Source organism: Ovis canadensis, chromosome 3 (genome assembly GCF_042477335.2).
Source record: "Ovis canadensis isolate MfBH-ARS-UI-01 breed Bighorn chromosome 3, ARS-UI_OviCan_v2, whole genome shotgun sequence".
In the NCBI taxonomy this organism is placed as follows: domain Eukaryota; kingdom Metazoa; phylum Chordata; class Mammalia; order Artiodactyla; family Bovidae; genus Ovis; species Ovis canadensis.
The window spans coordinates 12,204,165-12,226,945 of record NC_091247.1 but is presented as its reverse complement, the minus strand read 5'-3'; the positions used below and the strand labels follow the sequence as shown (position 1 = coordinate 12,226,945).

General features: G+C 40.6%; 1 protein-coding gene across 13 annotated transcripts in view; it reads right to left on the bottom strand.

Annotated features, from left to right (window-relative positions):
• The window catches only part of DENND1A (DENN domain containing 1A), a 538,527-nt gene that overhangs the window by 165,819 nt on the left and 349,927 nt on the right, over positions 1-22,781 (bottom strand). For all 13 annotated transcript variants that reach the window (XR_011255499.1, XM_069582473.1, XM_069582475.1 and 10 more), the window contains one exon: positions 20,040-20,141. Coding sequence is in view for 12 of the 13 variants with exons in the window: in XM_069582473.1 (XP_069438574.1) it covers positions 20,040-20,141 (102 nt within the window). In the remaining variant the exon portion in view is untranslated. The remainder of the gene's footprint in view (positions 1-20,039; positions 20,142-22,781) is intronic.

Below are 22,781 nucleotides of genomic sequence, written 5' to 3'. Positions count from 1 at the left end.
TGGAGTGTGGTTTATTGCCAAGGTCTCTTCTGATGTCCCACAGTGCTCCTGCTCCAGCATCTTTAATGAAGCCCCATAAACTCCCATAAAATACTCGATTGTTGACAAATCATACACACACACACTTAGGGCAAGGCCCTCTGGATCACAACATACCTTCCTTTCTTTCATGAAATCTACAAGTCATGGAGTGGACACTGTCATGGAGAATGGTCCAGCACAGAGCAGACACCTATAGATAATTCCCTAAAGCACGAGCAATGAATGACTGGATAATGGTGATGCTGATAAGAGTTCTATTCAGCAAACTGTCCCCTGACCCAAGTCTGATATCAGATTTGGGGTGGAGAGCACTTGGCCAGATTCTAAGAACCAGAGAAGCAACAAGAGGTTGGGTCCAACCCCTTAGTCTGCAGTGCAGTAGATTCTATCATACCATTCCTGACCTAACTACCTTAATAGATTCCCACTGCCCAAAATATGAAGTCCAAACTTGTTTTTATGACAGAAGACCATTTTCCCATCTGATCTTTTCCATCTACTTCTTTAGTTTCATCTTTTGTTCTTCCCAAACACACACCTTGTGCTCCAGCTGGACTAAACTATTATTCCCTGCCCAAACACATTACCCTTTTGTTCACACCTCCAGCTTCAATGCATTCCATTCCCGCCTCCCAGTATGCTCGTCTCTCCTTTTCCAGGAACAGTGACTGTTTCTTGTACATCTCCATGTTCCTATGGTCCAACAAACTGAGCACACATCCAAAACACTTTGGCTGGATAAACAATCTCCATTCGTAAACTGGCTATCGACCTGCCCTTTTGGGACACACTGAACCAGAAGCATCTGGAGGTTCCTGTGGATGGAAACAAAGCTGCTGGTACAAGATGTGCCAGGAGAGCAGGCAGAGACTATAAAAGGCCATATTATGGGCCCTGAATTTTACCCAGAGGAAAATGAGGAACCATTAAAATGGGTTTTAAGTTGAAGAGTGATATTCACGTTTCAGATTATGCCTTTATTTACAGCAGTAGAGAATGGTCTGGGAATGGATAAGTGGGGACAAGGCTGGAAGTCCAGTCTTCTATAGCTGTTTTACTAACTAGCCACTGACCTCACCTGGTCTTAAAACTTCTCTGCATCTGTTATATACAATACAAAGTCTGACACACAGTAGGTGCTAAGGGAATGCCTGTTTTGTTTTTTCTGGCTTTACTGAGGTCTAATTGACAAATAAAATTGTATACATTTGAAGTGCACAAGGTGATGATTTGATAAATGTATATATTATGAAGTAATCACAATTAATTAACATATTCATAATTTCACAGGGTTACTTTTTCACTGTGTGTGGTAAGAACACACCACACACAGTGTTAAGATCTCTCTCTTAGCAAATTCCAAGTATGAAACAGAGTATTACTAACTATAGTCACCATGCTGTACCTCAGATCTTTGGAACTTATTCATGTTATAATTGAAGTTTGTAACCTCTGACCGACGTTTCCTCACAGGAAATATCTGTTGAATGAAGAAATCTTCTATTAGAGGATACTAACAATATGTTTTAATGTGTCAGAAGGATCAAATCCATGAGGGTAAAAGTCCACAAGGCCTCTACACATAATACATAAGATACTCAACACAGTCAGAGCCTGCCCATCTCCCCACTCAGCATTTTTCTTCCTATTGGGATTTTAAGAATGGTTTTTCGCAACGTTTACCATTAGTTCAGACATTTCTCAGAAGGACAGACTGCTAAGCCAGACAGCCTGTGATGTCTGCTCCCTTGCTTCTAGGATTAAACGCATTGTTGTCTCATAGGATGGAACACCAACACCAAAGAGGCTGAAGGTTCTGGGCCTTTGGAAAAACATGGCATACAGAAGCTCCAGCCAACAAGCTGTTAGCAACGGCCTAACAAATGGCTCCTCCTTCTGGGAGCAGGAGGGCCTAGAGGAGCCATCCCACATTGAAGGTCAGGAAGGGCGGCGGTGGGGAGACATCCCTCATCCAAGGTAAGGAGCAGTGGCTGTGCTTTGCTGGAGCAGCCGTGAAGAGATACCCCACACCCAAGATGTAGGTGGTAGGTGGTAGGGGTAGATGTAAGATGGTAGGTGTTGCAAGAAGCATCAGAGGGCAGACACACTGAAACCATACTCACAGAAAACTAGTCAATCTAATCACACTAGGACCACAGCCTTGTCTAACTCAGTGAAACTAAGTCATGCCCGTGGGGTAACCCAAGACGGGTGGATCATGGTGGAGAGGTCTGACAGAGCGTGGTCCACTGGAGAAGGGAATGGCAAACCACTTCAGTATTCTTGCCTTGAGAACCCCATGAACAGTATGAAAGGGCAAAATGATAGGATACTGAAAGAGGAACTCCCCAGGTCAGTAGGTACCCACTATGCTACTGGAGATCAGTGGAGAAATAACTCCAGAAAGAATGAAGGGATGGAGCCAAAGCAAAACAATACCCAGCTGTGGATGTGACTGGTGATAGAAGCAAGATCCGATGCTGTAAAGAGCAATATTGCATAGGAACCTGGAATGTCAGGTCCATGAATCAAGGCAAATTGCAAGTGGTCAAACAAGAGATGGCAAGAGTGAACGTCGACATTCTAGGAATCAGCAAACTAAAATGGACTGGAATGGATGAATTTAACTCAGAAGACCATTATATCTACTACTGCGGGCAGGAATCCCTCAGAAGAAATGGAGTACCCATCATGGTCAACAAGAGTCCAAAATGCAGTACTTGGATGCAGTCTCAAAAACGACAGAATGATCTCTGTTCGTCTCCAAGGCAAACCATTCAATATCATGGTAATTCAAGTCTATGCCCAAACCAGTAACGCTGAAGAAGCTGAAATTGAATGGTGCTATGAAGACCTACAAGACGTTTTAGAACACCCCAAAGAGATGTCCTTTTCATTATAGGGGACTGGAATGCAAAAGTAGGAAGTCAAGAAACACGTGGAGTAACAGGCAAATTTGGCCTTGGAATGCGGAATGAAGCAGGGCAAAGACTAATAGAGTTTTGCCAAGAAAATGCACTGGTCATAGCAAACACCCTCTTCCAACAACACAAGAGAAGACTACACATGGACATCACCAGATGGTCAACACCAAAATCATATTGATTATATTCTTTGCAGCCAAAGATGGAGAAGCTCTATACAGTCAACAAAAACAAGACCAGGAGCTGACAGTGGCTCAGATCATGAACTCCTTACTACCAAATTCAGACTTAAATTGAAGAAAGTAGGGAAAACCGCTAGACAGTATGACCTAAATCAAATCCCTTATGATTATACAGTGGAAGTGAGAAATGGATTTAAGGGACTAGATCTGATAGACAGAGTGCCTGATGAACTATGGAATGAGGTTCGTGACACTGTATAGGATACAGGGATCAAGACCATCCCCATGGAAAAGAAATGCAAAAAAGCAAAATGGCTGTCTGGGGAAGGCTTAGAAATAGCTGTGAAAAGAAGAGAAGCGAAAAGCAAAGGAGAAAAGGAAAGATAAAAGCGTCTGAATGCAGAGTTCCAAAGAATAGCAAGAAGAGATAAGAAAGCCTTCCTCAGCGATCAATGCAAAGAAATAGAGGAAAACAACAGAATGGGAAAGACTAGGGATCTCTTCAAGACAATTAGAGATACCAAGGGAACATTTCATACAAAGATGGGCTCAATAAAGGACAGAAATGGTATGGACCTAACAGAAGCAGAAGATATTAAGAAGAGGTGGCAAGAATACATGGAAGAACTGTACAAAAAAGATCTTCACGACCCAGATAATCAGGATGGTGTGATCAATCATCTAGAGCCAGACATCCTGGAATGTGAAGTCAAGTGGGCCTTAGAAAGCATCACTATGAACAAAGTTAGTAGAGGTGATGGAATTCCAGTGGAGCTATTTCAAATCTTGAAAGATGATGCTGTGAAAGTGCTGCACTCAATATCCCAGCAAATTTGGAAAACTCAGCAGTGGCCACAGGACTGGAAAAGGTCCGCTTTCATTCCAATCCCAAAGAAAGGCAATGCCAAACAATGCTCAAACTACCGCACAATTGCACTCATCTCACACGCTAGTAAAGTAATGCTCAAAATTCTCCAAGCCAGGCTTCAGCAATATGTGAACCGTGAACTTCCAGATGTTCAAGCTGGTTTTAGAAAAGGCAGAGGAACCAGAGATCAAATTGCCAACATCCGCTGGATCATCGAAAAGGCAAGAGAGTTCCAGAAAAACATCTATTTCTGCTTTATTGATTATGCCAAAGCCTTTGACTGTGTGGATCACAATCAACTGTGGACAATTCTGAAAGAGATGGGAATACCAGACCACCTGACCTGCCTCTTGAGAAATCTGTATGCAGGTCAGGAAGCAACAGTTAGAACTGGACATGAAACAACAGACTGGTTCCAAATAGGAAAAGGAGTACGTCAAGGCTGTATATTGTCACCCTGCTTATTTAACTTATGTGCAGAGTACATCATGAGTAACGCTGGACTGGAAGAAACACAAGCTGGAATCAAGATTGCCAGGAGAAATATCAGTCACCTCAGATATACAGATGACATAACCCTTAAGGCAGAAAGTGAAGAGGAACTAAAAAGCCTCTTGATGAAAGTGAAAGAGGAGAGTGAAAAAGTTGGCTTAAAGCTCACCATTCAGAAAACAAAGATCATGGCATCTGGTCCCATCACTTCATGGAAATAGATGGGGAAACAGTGGAAACAGTGTCAGACTTTATTTTTTTGGGCTCCAAAATCACTGCAGATGGTGATTGCAGCCATGAAATTAAAAGACGCTTACTCCTTGGAAGAAAAGTTATGAGTAACCTAGATAGCATATTCAAAAGCAGAGACATTGCTTTGCCAACTAAGGTCCGTCTAGTCAAGGGTATGGTTTTTCCTGTGGTCATGTATGGATGTGAGAGTTGGACTGTGAAGAAGGCTGAGTGCTGAAGAATTGATGCTTTTGAACTGTGGTGTTGGAGAAGACTCTTGAGAGTCCCTTGGACTGCAAGGAGATCCAACCAGTCCACTCTGAAGGAGATCAGCCCTGGGATTTCTTTGGAAGGAATGATGCTAAAGCTGAAACTCCAGTACTTTGGCCACCTCATGCAAAGAGTTGACTCATTGGAAAAGACTTTGATGCTGGGAGGGATTGGGGGCAGGAGAAGGGGAAGACAGAAGATGAGATGGCTGGATGGCACACTGACTTGATGGACGTGGGTCTGAGTGTACTCCGGGAGTTGGTGATGGACAGGGAGGCCTGGTGTGCTGCGATTCATGGGGTCGCAAGGAGTCAGACAGGACTGAGAGACTGAACTGAAGTGAACTGAACAAATCAAGGCCATCTCTGAGCAGGGGCTGCTCTCTATCCAAGTAGCATACTAAGCAGAGGTACTCCAGAGGCGAGGCAGCAAGCAGACTCCAGGCTTATTTGAATCTGGACCTTTCTGAACCAGCTTTGCCTTTGGACTCCCATAGATAGTCAGCTGCATGGTACAGCCCATTTTTAATGTAATCTGAACCAGTCCTGAGGTCACAATTAAATAAGATGCTGTCATTCATTCAGTGAAAAGTTACTGAGTATGTGCTATATATTGAACTCTGGGGCAGAAACAAACGTGAAGAAGGAAGAGTTTTTAGTCCCTACCCTGGAGGGGTTTGAAGAGAGGACACTAAAAGACAAAAATAACTCCCATATAACTTGACGAGTGCTGCAAGAGAAGGATGAGCCACACACTTTGAGAATACAAAGAATACAGCCATCAACTACTGAGGGACGGTCAAGGAAAACTCGATTCTAGAAAGACCAGAAAACTGACTGGAGTTGGAAGAGACTGAAGACAGGACTGTAATGAGGAAGGCATGGCCAATTTTCCAGTTTCACGGAAGCAAAGTACAGGGTCCAAACCACTATCAGCCTCACACAGGCGACTGGGGTACAAATACATGCATTTGATCTTCACTAAAAATTATATGGATTTTAAACAATTTTTCAAAAGCAGGTGCTAACTTTCATGTTAGTGATAAAAGTGAAAACTAATACAATCTTTCAGGGGAGATGGTGGTGTTTAAAAGTATGCATCAAAAGCCTTAAATTTTTATATACTCGTGATTCAGGAATTCTACCTCTAGCAATTCATGCTGCTGCTGTTGCTAAGTCACCTCAGTCGTGTCTGACTCTGTGCGACCCCATAGACGGCAGCCCACCAGGCTCCCCCATCCCTGGGATTCTCCAGGCAAGAACACTGGAGTGGGTTGCCATTTCCTTCTCCAAGAAATTAATGGAATTTGAGTAAATGAGACAGAGATTTAGCTACAAATATGTCTATCATTGGGATTCCCTGGTGGTTCAGTCCTCCTGCCAATTCAGGAGACACAAGTTTGATCTCTGGGTCAGGAAGATAACCTGGGATCCCCTGGAAAAGGAAATAGCAACCTGCTCCACTATTCTTGGCTGGAAAATCCCATGGACATAGGAGCCTGGCAGCCTACAGTCCATGGGGTGGCAAACAATTGGACACAACTTAGCAGCTAAACAACAACAATGTCCATCATATAGTTTAAAATAATGTGTGTGTTAGTTAGTCCAACTCTTCGCAACCCCATGGACTGTAGCTCACTGGGTTCCTCTGTCTATGGAATTCTCCAGGCAAGAGTACTGAAGTGGGTAGGGAGCCTTTCTCTTCTCCAGGGGATCTCCCAAATCCAGGGATTGGACCTGGGTCTCCCACATTCCAAGCAGATTCTTTACTGTCTGAGCCACCAGGGAAGCCCTTAAAATAAAGCAAAAGTTGAAATTATCAGGTCAAATATATTATGGCTCAAATGGTAAAGAATCTATCTGCAATGCAGGAGACCCAGATTCGATCCCTGGGTCGGGAAGATCCCCCGGAGAAGGGAATGGCTACCCACCCCAATACTCTTGCCCCTAGAATTTCATGGACAGAGGAGCCTGGCAGGTTATAGTCCATGGGGTCGCAAAGAGTCAGACATGACTGAGTGACTAACACTTTTACTTTCATATATTATGGTATAGATTCATTAAATGAAATGGTAGTTCACACTTTAAAAGGTATGAGTTCTGATGATTAAAATGGTCACACGATATCAATGGCTTTCTTTTTTTTTTACTAATGTAATTAATGTAATTACCATTATACTTGGTAAACTAGTATTATATGTATATTATATATAATACATTTAATTAAAAAGTTTCATGAATTGATGCTTATCCATATTATCTATGCTATACTCTGATATTTCTTGTTCAACTCCATTTAAAAAATGCTTGCTGTGACCCATTGAGTTGATTTTATGGTTTCACTAATAGGTGACTACTTGCAATTTAAAGAAAACCATTTTTAGGTTGTAAAGTAAAATCCCAATGGCATTTAGTAATCATGACCAAAGAGTCAAACTGTGTGGCACTCAATATACCCAGTAAATTATAGTTGTACTGTACGCTGAATTTCTGTCTCTTTTGAAAAAGGAACTGCTCTTCAGAGATCTTTGCTTTTCCAGATACCTGTACCAAGTGGAGTTAAATGTTGAATAAATGAGTTTTCCAAGATCTAGAGTTCAAACCAGACTGCATATTTTGCTCTTTCACTCATTCACTCACTCCACAAACATTCACCGAGTGCCCCTGTGAGCCGTTAACTGTGCCAGGGCTGTGCTCACAACCATGTAGAGACTAAATGCTTAAGAGTTATGATGTAGTAAGTGGGATAAAAGAGGTATGGAAACAAACGTTATGAAATCCCAGAGAAGGCAGTGCCAAACTGTGGGAGCATCATATTGACAGAAGTGACATTTGAGGGGTGCCTTATAGAACAAACAGGTTCAGCCATGCAGAGAAGCAAGGGCATCCTAACCAGAGGGAAGAGCATGGAAAGAAACACAGAGATGTGAAAGAGCATGAGGCCTTGGAGAATGGGATCACTCTGCTTGTGGCCGGGAAATGGGGTGTGAATAGTGAAGAGACACAAGATGAGGCTGAGAGGTTGCCTGGGGTCAGCGTCTAGCTTGTGAAGAAATGGATGCTGCATAGAAGGACTGGAAATTACTCTGGCCTGGGGCACTGCGGATGCTCTGTAAACAGTATCTTTCTTCTCTTGCCTTCTTCCCTTTCTCACATCAATGAAGACTGCTCAAGGTGGTTTCTCTGTCTCTTCACAGACTTAGAAACCTCTTGGATATCCCTCCAAAATCCCACTAAGAAACAACAAGAAGTTTAAGTGATTTAATATGCAACATTAAATCATTTGTGATTTTTTTTTATCCAAAGAATATGGAAAAGAAAGAGAAACTACAGTCCTGAAGACATACAAACCATAAAGCCAAAAGCCAAGATTCAAGTGTTTCAGGAGACAGGAGGAAAGATGATTTTTCCATCATACAACTAGTAATAATGATATCACAGAAAATTTAGAAAATGTTAACTCATAACTTTACTATCCTAATATACCACTGTTGATAAGTTGAAAGTTTTTTAAAAAAATCTTTTACTTCTGAGTATCTGGGTGGTGTTTTTTTTTCACTATAGTTATAGTAGAGATATCATTCAATATTCTGCTTTTTTTTCACTGAATTGTATCCATAGCATTTCCTGTGTTGCCCACATTCTTCATCCTCATCATTTTTTAGTGACTGTATGGAACACCAGTGGAATAAATCACCTTAAATACTCCCCTTAATTTTGGATATTAAGGTTGTTTCCAATTTGAGTTAACATAATGTTATTTGGTAAGGTAGCTTTCTCCATTTAGAAGTATCTGTCAGAAAAAAATCTTGAAAGTAGAATGCATACAGTCAAAAGGGAATACGTACTTTAATGTCCTATTACATATATCATCACACACGAAAGCCTGATTTAGAAGAGCATCAGTCAGGTTATAGAAAGCATGAAGTAAAAGAAAGGAGAGTGTATCAGATGGTAAGGGTCTTCATATACTCATGCATACAGAAAAACCTGTGAGTTTCAGGCCAAAGAATATAAGAAATGGCCCTGACTGAGCTCTGGGAAATCAGTGATAAAGTGTGGTATGTCCACATCACTGGAAGCCTGGAAGAGTTTGAGCTCTCTTTTACCAAGCTTTTTAAAAGCCCTACAAACTATCCATTGGCTAAACAGCATACAGTTAACACTCTTGAAGGAACAAGAGGTGCTCTTTAAATTTTAAGAGGGAAACATGAAGAGTGTTTAGTTAAATGGCTGTAGAGGGAGGGACATGATGTTTCTGTTCTCAGCATCCACATGGGCTTGAGATGAACGTGAAGTCTATACACAGGCCTTGACATCAATAAAAGATGGACTATCCTTGCCATATTCCTTCCCCCAAATCCACAGCTAGGGAACAATACAATATTGTCAGTGAAAGCAATACATCTGCAAGTTTCATGATCCCACCACAGTACAACAGCGTTAACCTTGCCAAATTCCTTTTTTTTTTTAAAGGTACAAAAAACTAACTGAGATCGGATTTAAAAATTTAAGACTAAATTGTCTAGGTAACTAGTAGAAAGCCAAAGCCATCCTGTCTCCAAAGTTACCCCTGACTCACGTTTATAAATCATGTGAAAATCAGCAGAGCTGTTCTGAAAGCTACTCAATGTTAGAACTTTAAAAAAAATTAATTTCTAAGTCCTCTTCCTTTTAAAAATTTACTGTATCAAGTCATAACTAATATACAGTAGAATGCATACATTTAAAAAGCACAATTCAATGAGTTTTGACAAATATATACATCTGTGTAACCATCACCACAATCAAAAAACAGAACATTCCCTTCACCTCAAAATGCTCTTTGGTGCCCTTTCAATCAGTTCCTGCATTCTCCATCCCAGGCCAGGGTAACTGCTGGCCTGCTTTCACCCACTATAGACTAGTTTTATCTCTTTTAGATTTTATATACAGGAAATCATACAGTATATTCTCATATGTATGGCTTTTTTTCCTCAGTGTAATATACTCAAGATTTATCCACATTGCTTTGTGTATCACAAGTATGTTATAATGAATAATGACTCATGCAGTGAAAAATAGGAATAAAACATTGTTTATCCATCTAGTAGCTGATGGACATTAGGGATATTACCAGGTACTCTTTACCATGAATAAAGTTGCTATAAACACTCATGTACAAATCTATTTGGATTATACATGTTCATTTATAAAATAATGGATAAAAACCTAGGAAAGGAATGACTGGGTTATACTGTTGGTATACGTTTAACTTCAGAGAAAACTGCCAAACTGCTTTCCAAGGATTGTACCATTTTATGCTCCCACCACCAGTGATGAAAGTTTCAGATCAGTTGTTCTACATCTTTGCTAAGAGCTGTTATTGTCAGCCTTTAAAACATTTTTTTAAAGTCAGGCATGATTTACTTACAGTAAAACTTACCACTTTCAATGGCTAGTTTTATGAATTTTGAAAGATATATATAGCCATATAACCATCCACACAATCAAGATATAGAACAGTTTCATCATCCCCCAAATTTCCTTTGTACCCCTTTATACTCAGCTCTTCCTCCCACCCTCTGCTCCTGACAACCACTAGTTTGATTTCTCTCGATAGTTTTGCCTATTCCTAAATGTTAAATAAAAGGATTATTTCACTTGGCATAATGTGAGAGTCACCCATTTTGTTGGATGGTACTCAGTTTCTTTTGATTGCCAAGTAGCATTCCATTTTACAGGCATACCACTGTCCTCTACCAGTTGACGGACATTTGGAATGCTTCCAGTTTTTGGTGATTATGAACAAAGTGGTTAAAATACATTCACATACATGTGTTAGTGTGCATGTAAGTTTTCATTTTCTTGGGTGAATACCTGAGATTGGAATTACTTGGTCACATGGTAAACAATTGTTTAAGATACTCATTTTTAAGAAATGCACTGTCTTTTTATTTTAGCCATACCAGTACCTTCCTTGTGATATTAAGTAACACCCTCACAGAGCATCTTTCCCTGTGCTTATTGGCCATTTGAATATCTTTTATTGTTAAGCAAGTCTTTTGCTTACTTTTTAACTGCGCTGTTGTCTTATTCAGTTTAAGGGTTCTTTATTCCGGGGAAAAAGTCCTTTGGCAGATATAAGTATCAAGAGTATTTTCTCTCAGTCTGTGGCTTGCCCCTTTGTTCTTAAGATGGTGACTTTTGAATAGAATCAATTTTTACTTTTTATGAGGTTCAATTATGACTTCTTTTATGAAGTGTGTTTTGTCTTGACTAAGGAAACTTTGCCTACCTCAAGTTCATGAAGATTTCCCCCTATATTTTCCTCTATTCATTTTACAGTTTTTGCCTCTAAGGTTAGGTCTACAACCATTTTGGGCTAATATTTGCATGAGGTAAAAGTCAATGTTCATTTTTTTCCCACATAGATATCCAGTTCTTCCAGTAGCATTTGTTGAAGAAAACTATCCTTTCTCAGTTGAATTATCTTGGCATATTTATTGAAGATCATTAAACCACTTATGTTTGGGTCTAATTCTGAACTATTTATTCTGTTCTATTGAACTCTTTTTACCTACAGTGTTGATCTACATTGACTATAACTTTATTGTTAAGTCTTAAAAGTAGGTAATTCGAGTCCTACAACTTTGTTCTTTTTCAACATTGTTTTGGCTATTCTAGATCTTTCGCATATTCATGTACATTTTAGAATCAGCTTTAGCTGTTTTTTCTTTTTTAAGCCATCTGGAATTTGGGCTGGGATTACATTGAATCTATAGATCAATTTAGGGAAAATTAACATCTTAAAAATATTGAGTCTTCCAGTCCAAAAAGTGGAATATCTTTCCATTTGTTTAGGTCTTTTAAATTATTTTCTCAGAAATGTTTTATAGCTTTCAGTATACAAATCTTGCACATATTTTGTTAAATTTATTCCTAAGTATTTTGTGTTTTGTATGCTATTTTAAATGGTACTTTAAAATATTTCATTTTCAATTGCTCATTGCTACTATATAGAAATACAGTTGGTTTTGTACACTAACCTTATCCTGTACCTTTGCTAAATTTATGAGATTCCCCCCTTCAGGATTTTCCATATACACGATCATGCTGTCTGAGTAAAGACAATTTTTCCCTTCTTTCTAATCTTCAGTGCTTTTATTTCTTTTACTTTTCTTAGTGAATGGTTAGAAACTCAGTACAATTTTGAACAGAAATGGGCAGACACCCTTTTTTGTTCTCATTCTCAAGTGTAAAGCATTGTCTTTCACACTAAGTATGATGTTAGTGGTAAGTTCTTCCTACATGCTCTTTATCACAATGAGGATACTTAAGTTTGCTAAGAGCTTTTATCAAGGACAGATATTTAATTTTTCCTAAAGTCCTTTTTTTTGGGGGGGGGGGTTATGTTTTGATACCGCTTTCCTTTTTCAGTCTGTTGATAAGATAAATTACACTGATTTATTTTCAAATATTTAACCAGTCTGTACACATTTGATCATGATATACTGTCCTTTTCATACACTGTTACATTCAATTTGCTAATATTTTGTTAAAGATTTTTACATCTATATTTATTAGGTATATTGGTCAATAGCTTTCTTTTCTTTGATTTTCATGTCAGGGTAATGCTGACCTCAAACAGTAAGGTGGAAGGTGTTCCTTTCCTGTTTTCTGAAAATGTTAGTGTAAGATATATCCTTAAAGATATGATAGAATCAATCAGTGAAGCTATCTGGGCCTGGAGTTTTCTTTGTGGGAAAAGTTTTAACTACAAATTTCTTTAATAGTAGTATTTTCATATTTTCTATTCCTTCTTCAGTCACTTTATATAACTTGTGTATTTCAATGTATTTGTTCATTTCATCCAATTTTTCAAAATTATAGGCATCAAGTTGTTCCTAATATTTCCTTAATTCCTTTTTTTCCTCTCACAGTAAAGTTGCAGTGATAATGGAGAGATTGCCCATGCCCAATTTCTGTTTCCCATATCTCACATTACCATGGCCCATGTCGAGACTAAGAAACTGACACTGGTATATTATTACTAACTGAACTCCACACCATGTTGTGAGTTCACCAGGTTTTCCATGAGTGTGTCTTTTCTAACCTAGGATCCAATTCAGAATTCTACACTGTATTTTATTGTCATGCCCCTTTAGTCTCCTCTGGTCTGTGACAGCTCCCCAGTCTTTCCTATGTTTTTATGACCTTGATAGTTAATTTATTTACTTTGTTCTGAACTGTGCAGCATGTGGGATTTTAGTTCCACCTGCAGCAGAAGTACAGAGTCTTAACCACTAGACTGCCAGGCAAGTCCCTGGCCTTGATAGTTTTGAGAAGTACCTGACAGAAGGTCCCTCAATTTGAGTTTATCTGAAGGTTCTGTCATGATTTGACTGGGTTTCTGGAAAGAATATCACAAAGGTGACCTATCCTCTTCATCACGTCATATCAGAGTTACACAATATTCACATGACATCACTTGGTTAAGGTAGTTTCTGCCATTTCTCCACTAAAGTTCTCTTTTTCCCTTCACATATTTTAGTTTTTGAAAGTGATTCACTAAGTCCAGCCCACACTTAAATGTGTAAGTGTGTGCTTGTGGGTCGGGGTGGGGTGGGGAGACGGAGATTAAACTCTTTCTTCTAAACAGGACAGTATCTACAGATATTATTTAGAAATATTCTATAAGGGAGATTTGTCTCTTCTCTCCTACCAATTCTCTTTATTAGTGTTTGTATGGTATATGTTTTCTATTTTACTTTTCATCTATCTGACTCTATATTTACAGTGGAATTCTCATAGATAGCATATAATTGAGTCTTTTAAAGAGTAATTTAATATTTTCCAATAAGTGGATTATTTAGACCATGCACATTTAATGTAATAATCAGTAAGGTTGGATAAGTCTATCATCTTGCTAACTTTTCTATTTGCTCCATCTGTGTTTGGTTCTTTTATCTACCCCCGACCCTCGCCAAATCTTTTGGATCTTCATATTATTGGCTTATTAGCTATATATCACTGTTTCATTTTTTTTCCTTAGTGGGTCCTCTAAGGTTTACAATACACATTTTTAACAGTATACTTTCAAATAATATTATACTAATTTATATAGAATTTAAGAACCTTAGCACAGTATACTTCCATTCTCTACCTGTCCTTTATGCTACTGAGTTCATATATTTTACTTTCACGTATAGCACATAATACACAGATATTATTTACTTTAAATATTCAATTATCTTTTATAGAAATTAAAAGTGAGAAAAGAGTCTCTTCCATTTACTCACATATTTACTACTTCTGGTACTCTTCACTCCTCACTGTCCAAGTTTCTCTATGGTATCATTACCCTCCCATGCGAAGAACCTCCTTTAACGTTTCTTACAGTGCAGGTCTGCTGATAATGACTTCTCTCACTTTTATTTGTCTGAAGAAGTTTTAAATTGTGCCTTTATTTTAGACGGATATTTTCACTGGATATAGACTTTGAGGTTGACAAACATTTTCTTCGTTACTTCAGAAGTATCATTCCATTCTCTTCTGGTTCATGCTGTTTCTTACAAGAAGTCTTCTGTCATCAATTCTTTCTTTTATATAATGTATCTTTTTTCTTTAGCTAATGTTAAACTTTTCTTTGTATCACCTGTTATCATGATACACTTCTGTGTGGTTTTGTTTGAGTCTATTAGGCTTAAGATTCATTGAGCTTCCTGAAACTCTGAGTTTACTATTTTCATTAATATAGAAAAAAAAAAAGAATGCCCATAATCTCATTAAATATTTTTTTCTGTCCCTCTCCTTCTTCTCCTTCTAGTTCTGTAATTACACATATGTTAGTCCTCTTGATATTATACTAATGGCTCCTCGAGGTTCTTTTTACTTTCCATGCTTTTTCAGTCTTTCCCTTTCTATGCTTCATAATGGATAGTTTTTATTGCTATGTCTTCAAGTTCATTGATCACTTATGCTTGAGTGTCTAATATCCTTTTAATCCCATCAGTGAAAATTTTATTCCAGGTTATTATATTTTTCAGCTCTAGATATTCCCTTTCTTTCTTTTTATATCTTCCATTTCTCTCCTAATTCAGTTCAAGTCTTTCTTTAAAATGATGAGCATACTTATAACTTTTATAATGTCTACCTTAAGGTTCTCATCTGCTAATTCCATCATATCTGTCATTTTTTAGTTTGTTTCTATTAACTATATTTTGTCTTGGTTATAGATTACATCATTTCTGATTCTCAATATGTCTAGTATTTTTTGATAGGATGCTAGATACTGTGAATGTTACATTGTTGGGTGTTAGATTTTTAGTCTCTGTTAAAAGTGGGTAGAAGTTTGTTTTGACAGGTTCATTTTCCTGTATATCAGGTTGATCCTGATAAGTTTTAAAAAGAAATGGTTTTATTTAAAACTTTTTACTGAAGTTTAACATACATACATAGACAAAAGTACACATATCACTCATGTCCTGCTTGATAAACTCTTGGTCATGTACCTGGCACTCAGATCAAAACCCAGCACATTACCAGCATCACTCAAGCCCTGTCTTATGCTCCTCAAGGCTTGATTTTTAAGCTATATGAGGGCAGGGCTAAAATTACCTTTATTCTAAAGCTAATTTAGACTACTCCACCAGGACATGGCCTCTGGGGTCTCTAATGATTGCCTGAGTGATCAACAAGCTCTCCTTACTTTGGCTGGCTAGAGCATGAATGACTCCTACTCTGTGGAAGCTCCCCTCTACACATGGGCAGATCTGTCTACAGCAGATGACTCAAGAGGACTCAGTTAAGATTTTTTTTTGCTGAGTAGCTCCCTTGTATCTGGTACTCCAACCCACAAATTTAAACCACCTCCCCCTCAAACTCAGATGTCTAACCCCTTGATTCAGCAAGACTGTTGTGCTTCACTGGGGAGTCCCCTCTAGCAACAGAATCTAGAAAATGCTTCAAGGCAGAAAGCCACGAGGACCAGAGGCTTCATCTCAATTGCTTCCTTTCTCTCAGGGATTATATTCCTGCACTGCCTGCTGTCCAATATGTGAAAACAGTTGTTTTCATATTTGCCCAGAGTTTTATTTGTAAATGGAGGGAGGAGAAATTCAGTTCCAATTATTCCATTGTGGCTAGAAGCAGAACAAAGGCCTCTTTTAATAAAATTTCCAGCATGGATGCCATGTTTTGCAAGATTTCATCTACCAAAATAACCCAATCCATATGTCCCTTCCATCCTTCCATCTATCTATTCAATGGCTGCTACATCCCTCAGAAACAAAGATGAATAAAACTTGATTCCTGCCCTCAAAGAACTCACAATTAAAAGGGAAAGCCAGAAATGTATATTGCTGGCTGGTAAGTGTAATTTTGTAAGTAATACAGGGGCTTCTGAGAACAAAGAGAAAGGTACAGTCAAATCTACTTAGAGAGGTCGGAGAAGGTTTTTACAACCTTACATTTAGCCTAAGTCTTATAAAATGAATAGAGACAGACAGATGGAATAGAACATTCGGGAAAGAAGAAACTGTATGCAAAGTATACAGTAATGAAACAACATGTAAACTTGGGAGAATTATTAATTCCAAACACCTATAATATAGGGTTTGAAGTAGGGAGAGGAAAGAGCTAAAGTTATGGGGGAAAAAATGGGAGGATCCTATCAAAAAGGAGGGCCTTGCATACCATGGTGACCATCATTCACATCCGTAATTCATCATCGCTGACTCCACCTACAGAACTTTATACATATTATGTTCATTACATTTAATTCTCACAACCACCTTATAAGGAAACTAAGCCTCAGAGAGCTTACGTAATTTTGTCCAAGATCATATGATAAGTAAGTGAAGAAGCCAGAATCTAAACAAAGGTCTATCTTATTCCAAAACCAACAAAAGAAACCTGCCTCTCAAATCTATAGGAACTGGGAAGTTATAGAAGGATTATTTTTGTTTTCAAAAGTTGTTTTTTGTTCTTAAAATTGTGTTTATTGATGAAATGGTTTTCAGTTGGAGGAAATAAAGTTAAATTTTTGTTTTAGAAAGGGCTCTCTGGTACAAGAGTAAGAAGGGTTGGCATCTGAAGAACCAGTTCCGAGGCTGCTGCAAACAGTGTGGGAGAGAAATAAGAGCTTGGATTAGGTGGTGTTTGGGATGGATGGCGAAGACAATTTGAGAAACTTTAAGAAGCACAATCTGCCAGCTGCAGTAAACAAGCAGCTTTGACAAAAGGGGAGATGGTTAGGTCAACTGGACGTACTGAATCATTGAAAGGACACAGTTCTGTACCACGCGCAGAGGACAAAGGTGTGCTGGATGAGATTTCTCCCTCTCAAGGACTTGACAGCTCACACAGCCTCAAGGAGGGCAAGCACCTTTCAACACTAGATGGTTGAGTGCCCAGTGCTTCAGTCCCAACTGCTACTGGCTCTGCTGCCACAGGCCCAGCATCCAGATCTGAGACTTGGAGGGCAAGGTCACTGCAGGTGAACTGAAACAAGAAGTTATCAGTACCAGTGGCAAAGCACAGTCACCCCAGTGGCTTTGTATGATGATGGCTAAACTCTGTTGGCTGGAACAAGTATGGCAGGTGACCATCGACATCCACTACAAAGAGCTTTAAAAACAATAAAACTCGTTTTCTCATTAAAAAAAAAAAATCAAATCTATGAACCAGATCTATGAATCCCACCGAATCACAGTAACTACTGTACGGATCACTCATGACTATATTGAAGTCTTTGATGAGTCTAGAGCCCCATTCTGGAAACCACTGCTGTAGGACCCTTCACAAACCACCTTGTAAATGGGAGGTCCTTTTCATGCAGGCTGAGAACTGTTAGGATAAGGAGGGAACCAACCAACTCCGCCTATACTTACTGACAGTGATCTTATTAAAGACAAATGCAGGTACCATTTATCATACACTGACAAGATGTGAACATGGTGCCAAGCATCTGATGAACACCATAATCTCATTTACTTGCCACGACAATCTAACGATAGGCCTAATACTCCTCTTTTAAGGATGGGAAACTGAAGCTCAGCAAGAGAAAACGACTTGCTCACAGTTGTTCTTTTGATCAGGAACCAAAGATTTGGTTCCCTGATCATTTAAAAGGCATCTTGGAATGTGGCATCTTCAGGAGGTGTCTGTTACCCTCCCCCTGGGCAATTCTGTGTCTGATTCTTATTTTCTTTTGGCCTCTAATATGCTATACCTTAAGATATATGTAATTTACATGTTTGTTTCCCCTAGTGGAATATGCTCTTTGAAGGAAAGGACTAGATCTGCTTTGTCTTTGCTATTCGAAGTGCAGCACCGGGTCAGAGCACTGCCTGAGGGACAGGTGGTCCACTCCATGGTTTCTGAGCCATCAGTTGCTCATCCCCAGCTGCCTGGGGCTCTCAGCCATTCCTTGTACCTCAGATACCCCAGGTTTATGTTCTACATTTGCTCAGTAACTACAAGGTCCATACTTGAGACATCCATGACTTAGAGAGAGAACTTTTCCACTGAAAAGGAAGCGGAATAGAAACCTCAAATTCCTTGGATCAAAAGAACTCAAATTACAGCCAAGAAGTCCAAAGACACCAACCACATACCCTGTCCTGATCAACAGCAAACCTCACAGGGCTGGCATTTTCATTTTTCCTATGCTGTCATCTCTCTCTGCCTCAGGGAGGCACACAAAGTGGCGGCAGCACGGGCTGGGCGTCATCCATACTAGGCTCCAACCACAGCTCTGCCCTCACCAGCCTTACGGTTGGTGGCAAGACATGTGCCCCTCGAGCATCTTTTCTTCCTCACCTACTCCATGGAGCTGGGATGCCAACTGAATGAGACCCCAGATGCAGAGGGCACCTAGAGGGGTGCTGGGGCCGGTGGCTCTGGAGTGACAGAGCTGGGTTCACTTCTATGGCTCCCCTTCTTTTTAGCTCTGTGGGTAAAGTAAGGATAAGACAAATACTTTCCAAGAGGTGTGACGCGTAAATGGAAGGTCAATGATGAGTGTTTAGCATGTAGAAGTCAGTGAATTGTACCCCTGTTCAACTATGGTGCAAGGAACTCATCCTTACAAATGACCCCCCAAAACCTCACAGCGAGTTAACAGCAGAGGAGTCTGAACCCTGCTGCCAACCATTCATCAACAAGCAGCAACCTCTCCCAGACCACTGGGACTCCTGGCAGGGATGCAGGGCAGTGCCCACCGGCCACCACGTGAACCCAGACCTGCATGGTGCACGCGGTTAGGAGCACCCACCCCTTCCAGTCTGGAAGCCAGCGTGACTTTGTACACTTTCTCTCAAGCAGAGTCACGGACCTAAACCACAAACATTAGGCCTGCGCTTCTGAGGGACCCCAATCCTCCTCCTTTGTATGGATGATGGGGGAGACTGGGTCTACTTCGAATAGCCACCCGCAAGGCAGCTCTGAGTGGCGATGCGAGACGGGTGCATGGTCAGGTGTCAGTGTTGCAAATGCGGCAGCCAGGTGCTTTCCCCTAAATAGGCCCACCTTCTGTCTAGTCCTGAGGTAACTAGGAAAAAATAGATTTAGGGCACGTGGAGCCACATTCAGAACACCAGCAGCAGATACTCTACCACATGGGAAATGGCTGGGTTTGACGATGGCACAAGGGAAAAATGTAGGCTTGAAGGGCCCCAGATTGCTCACACTGAAGCCCTTCTGTCTGCCTTTGCTGGGGTTACCTGGGGAGGTTGTTCTGTTCTCTGGACACGGCAGTGGCAATGGGGATGGCAAGACCCCCTGACACACCAGGAAGAGAGGCTGTCTAGACCCTAGGGTCACTTCAGGTGAGGGTTATGAGAGCAATACAAAACTAAAAAAGTGAACCACTTCCCAACTTCCCTAACTGAGACAAAGGTCCCAGGGGTCATAACAGAAACCAACAGTGGTTCATAGGCCACAGGAAAACCGCAGCGGTCTCTACCCCTTCTCCTCCCCAAAGGCATGTTCATGGCCACATGAACATGTGGAGCTCCCAGGAGTCAGAACTCAAGAGCTCATTACCCACCACATCATTTGGGAGGCTCTGGAGGTCATCAAAGGGGGTTTCCAGGGTGTTGGTGTCCACATTCAGGATCACGACATCATCCAGGGCCATGTTTCTGACTTTCTGCAAGTAAAAGAAAAAATCCAGAAGAGAAAATCATTCAAGTGCCACGAAGACACAGACATTTCCCTGGCTTCCTCAGGGAAAGGGGAGTGAGGAGGAAAAGTGCCATCTGACAAAGTGTACTCTGTGGCAGGCGCAATGCCAAGCAGTTAACATGTGAGGCCATCTAACTGTCACAAAAACTCTGTGAGTTTGTATGGTTATCCCCAACCCCCAGGAGTGAAAAGGGTTTCAGAGACTAAGTTAAATGCCCTGGGTCACACAACTGGGGGAGAGATCTTTACACCCCAACATTATTATTTTTTCCTATATTTTCAAGTTAAAATAAAAAAGAAGAAGCTGAAGTCTAAAGCTCTGGCTCCAGGAACTCAGATATACAGTTAGCTCTTATCATAGTCTCATTCCATCCATCTCTTCTCATTTACCAAAGATTCCTTGTCTATCTCTCTCAGATCTTGGCATTCTTGGGTATGGAATACGTTGTACAACCTAGTGTTAACATATTAACATTTCTCTTAAACATTAAGTAGAAAGGTCATACTTTCAATTTGGTTCCATTTTCCATAGGAATCCAGTGAATCATGGCTCTCAGGTTCTGGCCATAACCCATTATTCTACTGGTAAAATAACAGGAAGGGTAAGGGAGGCTTGTGCCTACCAGGTGTTCATATTCGGTGAGAGGATGAAGGGACGGTCTGGAGAAACCAAGAGCCCACCAGCCGGCAGTAATACTCTCCATGGTTTGTAGAAGTATAAGCCTATGAGCAAGCTAGTTTTCAATCACATTATTCACCCACTGCTAGAATCCACCTCTACTTCCCCTCGCCTACTTCCTACTGCCAATCTCCTTCAATCTTCTTACCCCATTATATATCAAAGCTCATTTCTTTAGAGTCTGGAACTTTCATTTTGTCCTGATTAAGCAGAAAGACCCTGTAATTTGTGGTCCAAACTGGGACACTTGCGGATATGAAAGAGTATATTATACGAGGGCAGCAGCATTAGGTGGGTTATGTGGTCACCCTATGTAGAAGGGGTCAGTTTCATCATTAGCCAACCTCTGCGCTACTGGGTATGACTGTGCAGGTGTGCATTGCCCAGCAAGCCCAGCTAGCCAAGCTGAGGACGAGATCTGCCAACCCACGAGCTTGAAGACAGGCATCAGTTGAAGGTGGGGGTAGGTGCTGGTGGAGGGAGAGAGGAGATGCCCTTTCTTAATTCGTCCAAGAGCACTGTACGGGTTAGTGATGGAGCTGGATGTCCCAACGGTGGCTAAAGCCTATGTTTGCTAATGCCCTGGAAAAGGACAACAATTACAGTGTAATAGATGCTTACTAGCACATGTTCTATGCTTTACTAATTTTTTTATCAATCCCTGCAAAGTGTACCCTATTATCTTCATTTTAGGTAACTTGAGGAAAATGAGGTTCAGGGAGGTAAGGTGAGTGGCAGAGGTAACGCAGCAGTAGCCACCTACACAGCCTGTGCCCTTGCCCCTCACTTTAGCCTCCTTGTTCTCAGACACCCCCAGAGAAACCAAATTCTGCCATCCTTGTTGCTCTGAGCCCTAGCACCCCTTGGCCTGCCTGCCTCCCCCTGTTGGGGTGTGGGTTCCCTCAGGGGCTCATCAGTTTGGTTCAGCACTGCATAATAACCAGCACTCAACAAAATGATTGGCACTTGGTAAGCGCTCATTAATATTGGTTGATGTTTGTTGCCTCAGATCCCAGCCTCAAGGACAGACTCTGGTACCTAAGTAAACATTTTGAGATTTTTGTCATCGGGAGGATGGAGCCATGCTGGTCAGAAGCCTCCTAGGGCTGAAACAATACTCCCGGAGGGCAGGGTCCTAGAACTCTTCCACTCAACAAGACCAGCAGCCTCAAATTTCTTCTGCTGTTGACTTCTCCAGGGGCTAGTCCACAAATCTATCAATCACTTCATACATTTACTAAATGCTTCCTGTGGGTGGAGAGCCACAGGGGAGGGACAAGATTGCCTACTTAGAGGTTTATTTTTTTCCTCCAAACCCCAAAGCTCATATTAACTGACTGCTTTATTCACAGGGTAAAAAGCTAGCAGCAAACAGCATTGATAACTAGCATTTTACAAAGCACAATCCCATTTTACAGTTGAGAACATTAAGACTCATGAGGAACTGTCTGGAGCTCCTTAGCTGCCTTACTTTGCAATCTAACAGGTTAAATACTTAGCAGTGCACAAGCAGGGAGTGACAAAAACAGCCTCAATCAGAACCTTTTTCACTTACATCACATTTTAGAGCTCACAAAGCACTTGCACACAGATTCTTTCATTCTCGGCAGTAGCTAGAGATGAGGGGTCACCATTTTATAGATGAGAAACTTGAGTCTTAGAGAGGTGAAGGGGCTTGCTCGAGGTTATATGGTTACTAATTGGCCCCTTCATCTGTAAAATCAAGAAGGTAACTGTGACTATCCCTCTTAGCCCTCTTCCTTGTGGACTGCTGTGAGGACTGGAGGTGGTGTACGCATAGCACTGGGCACACAGTAGCCTTATAGTAGCTTTTACTATTGCTATTATAATATACACATCAGCCATGACCCCAGTTTGGAAACTATAGTGGCAATGACCTAAGGGCAAAAATCCTCTGGTCCCTTC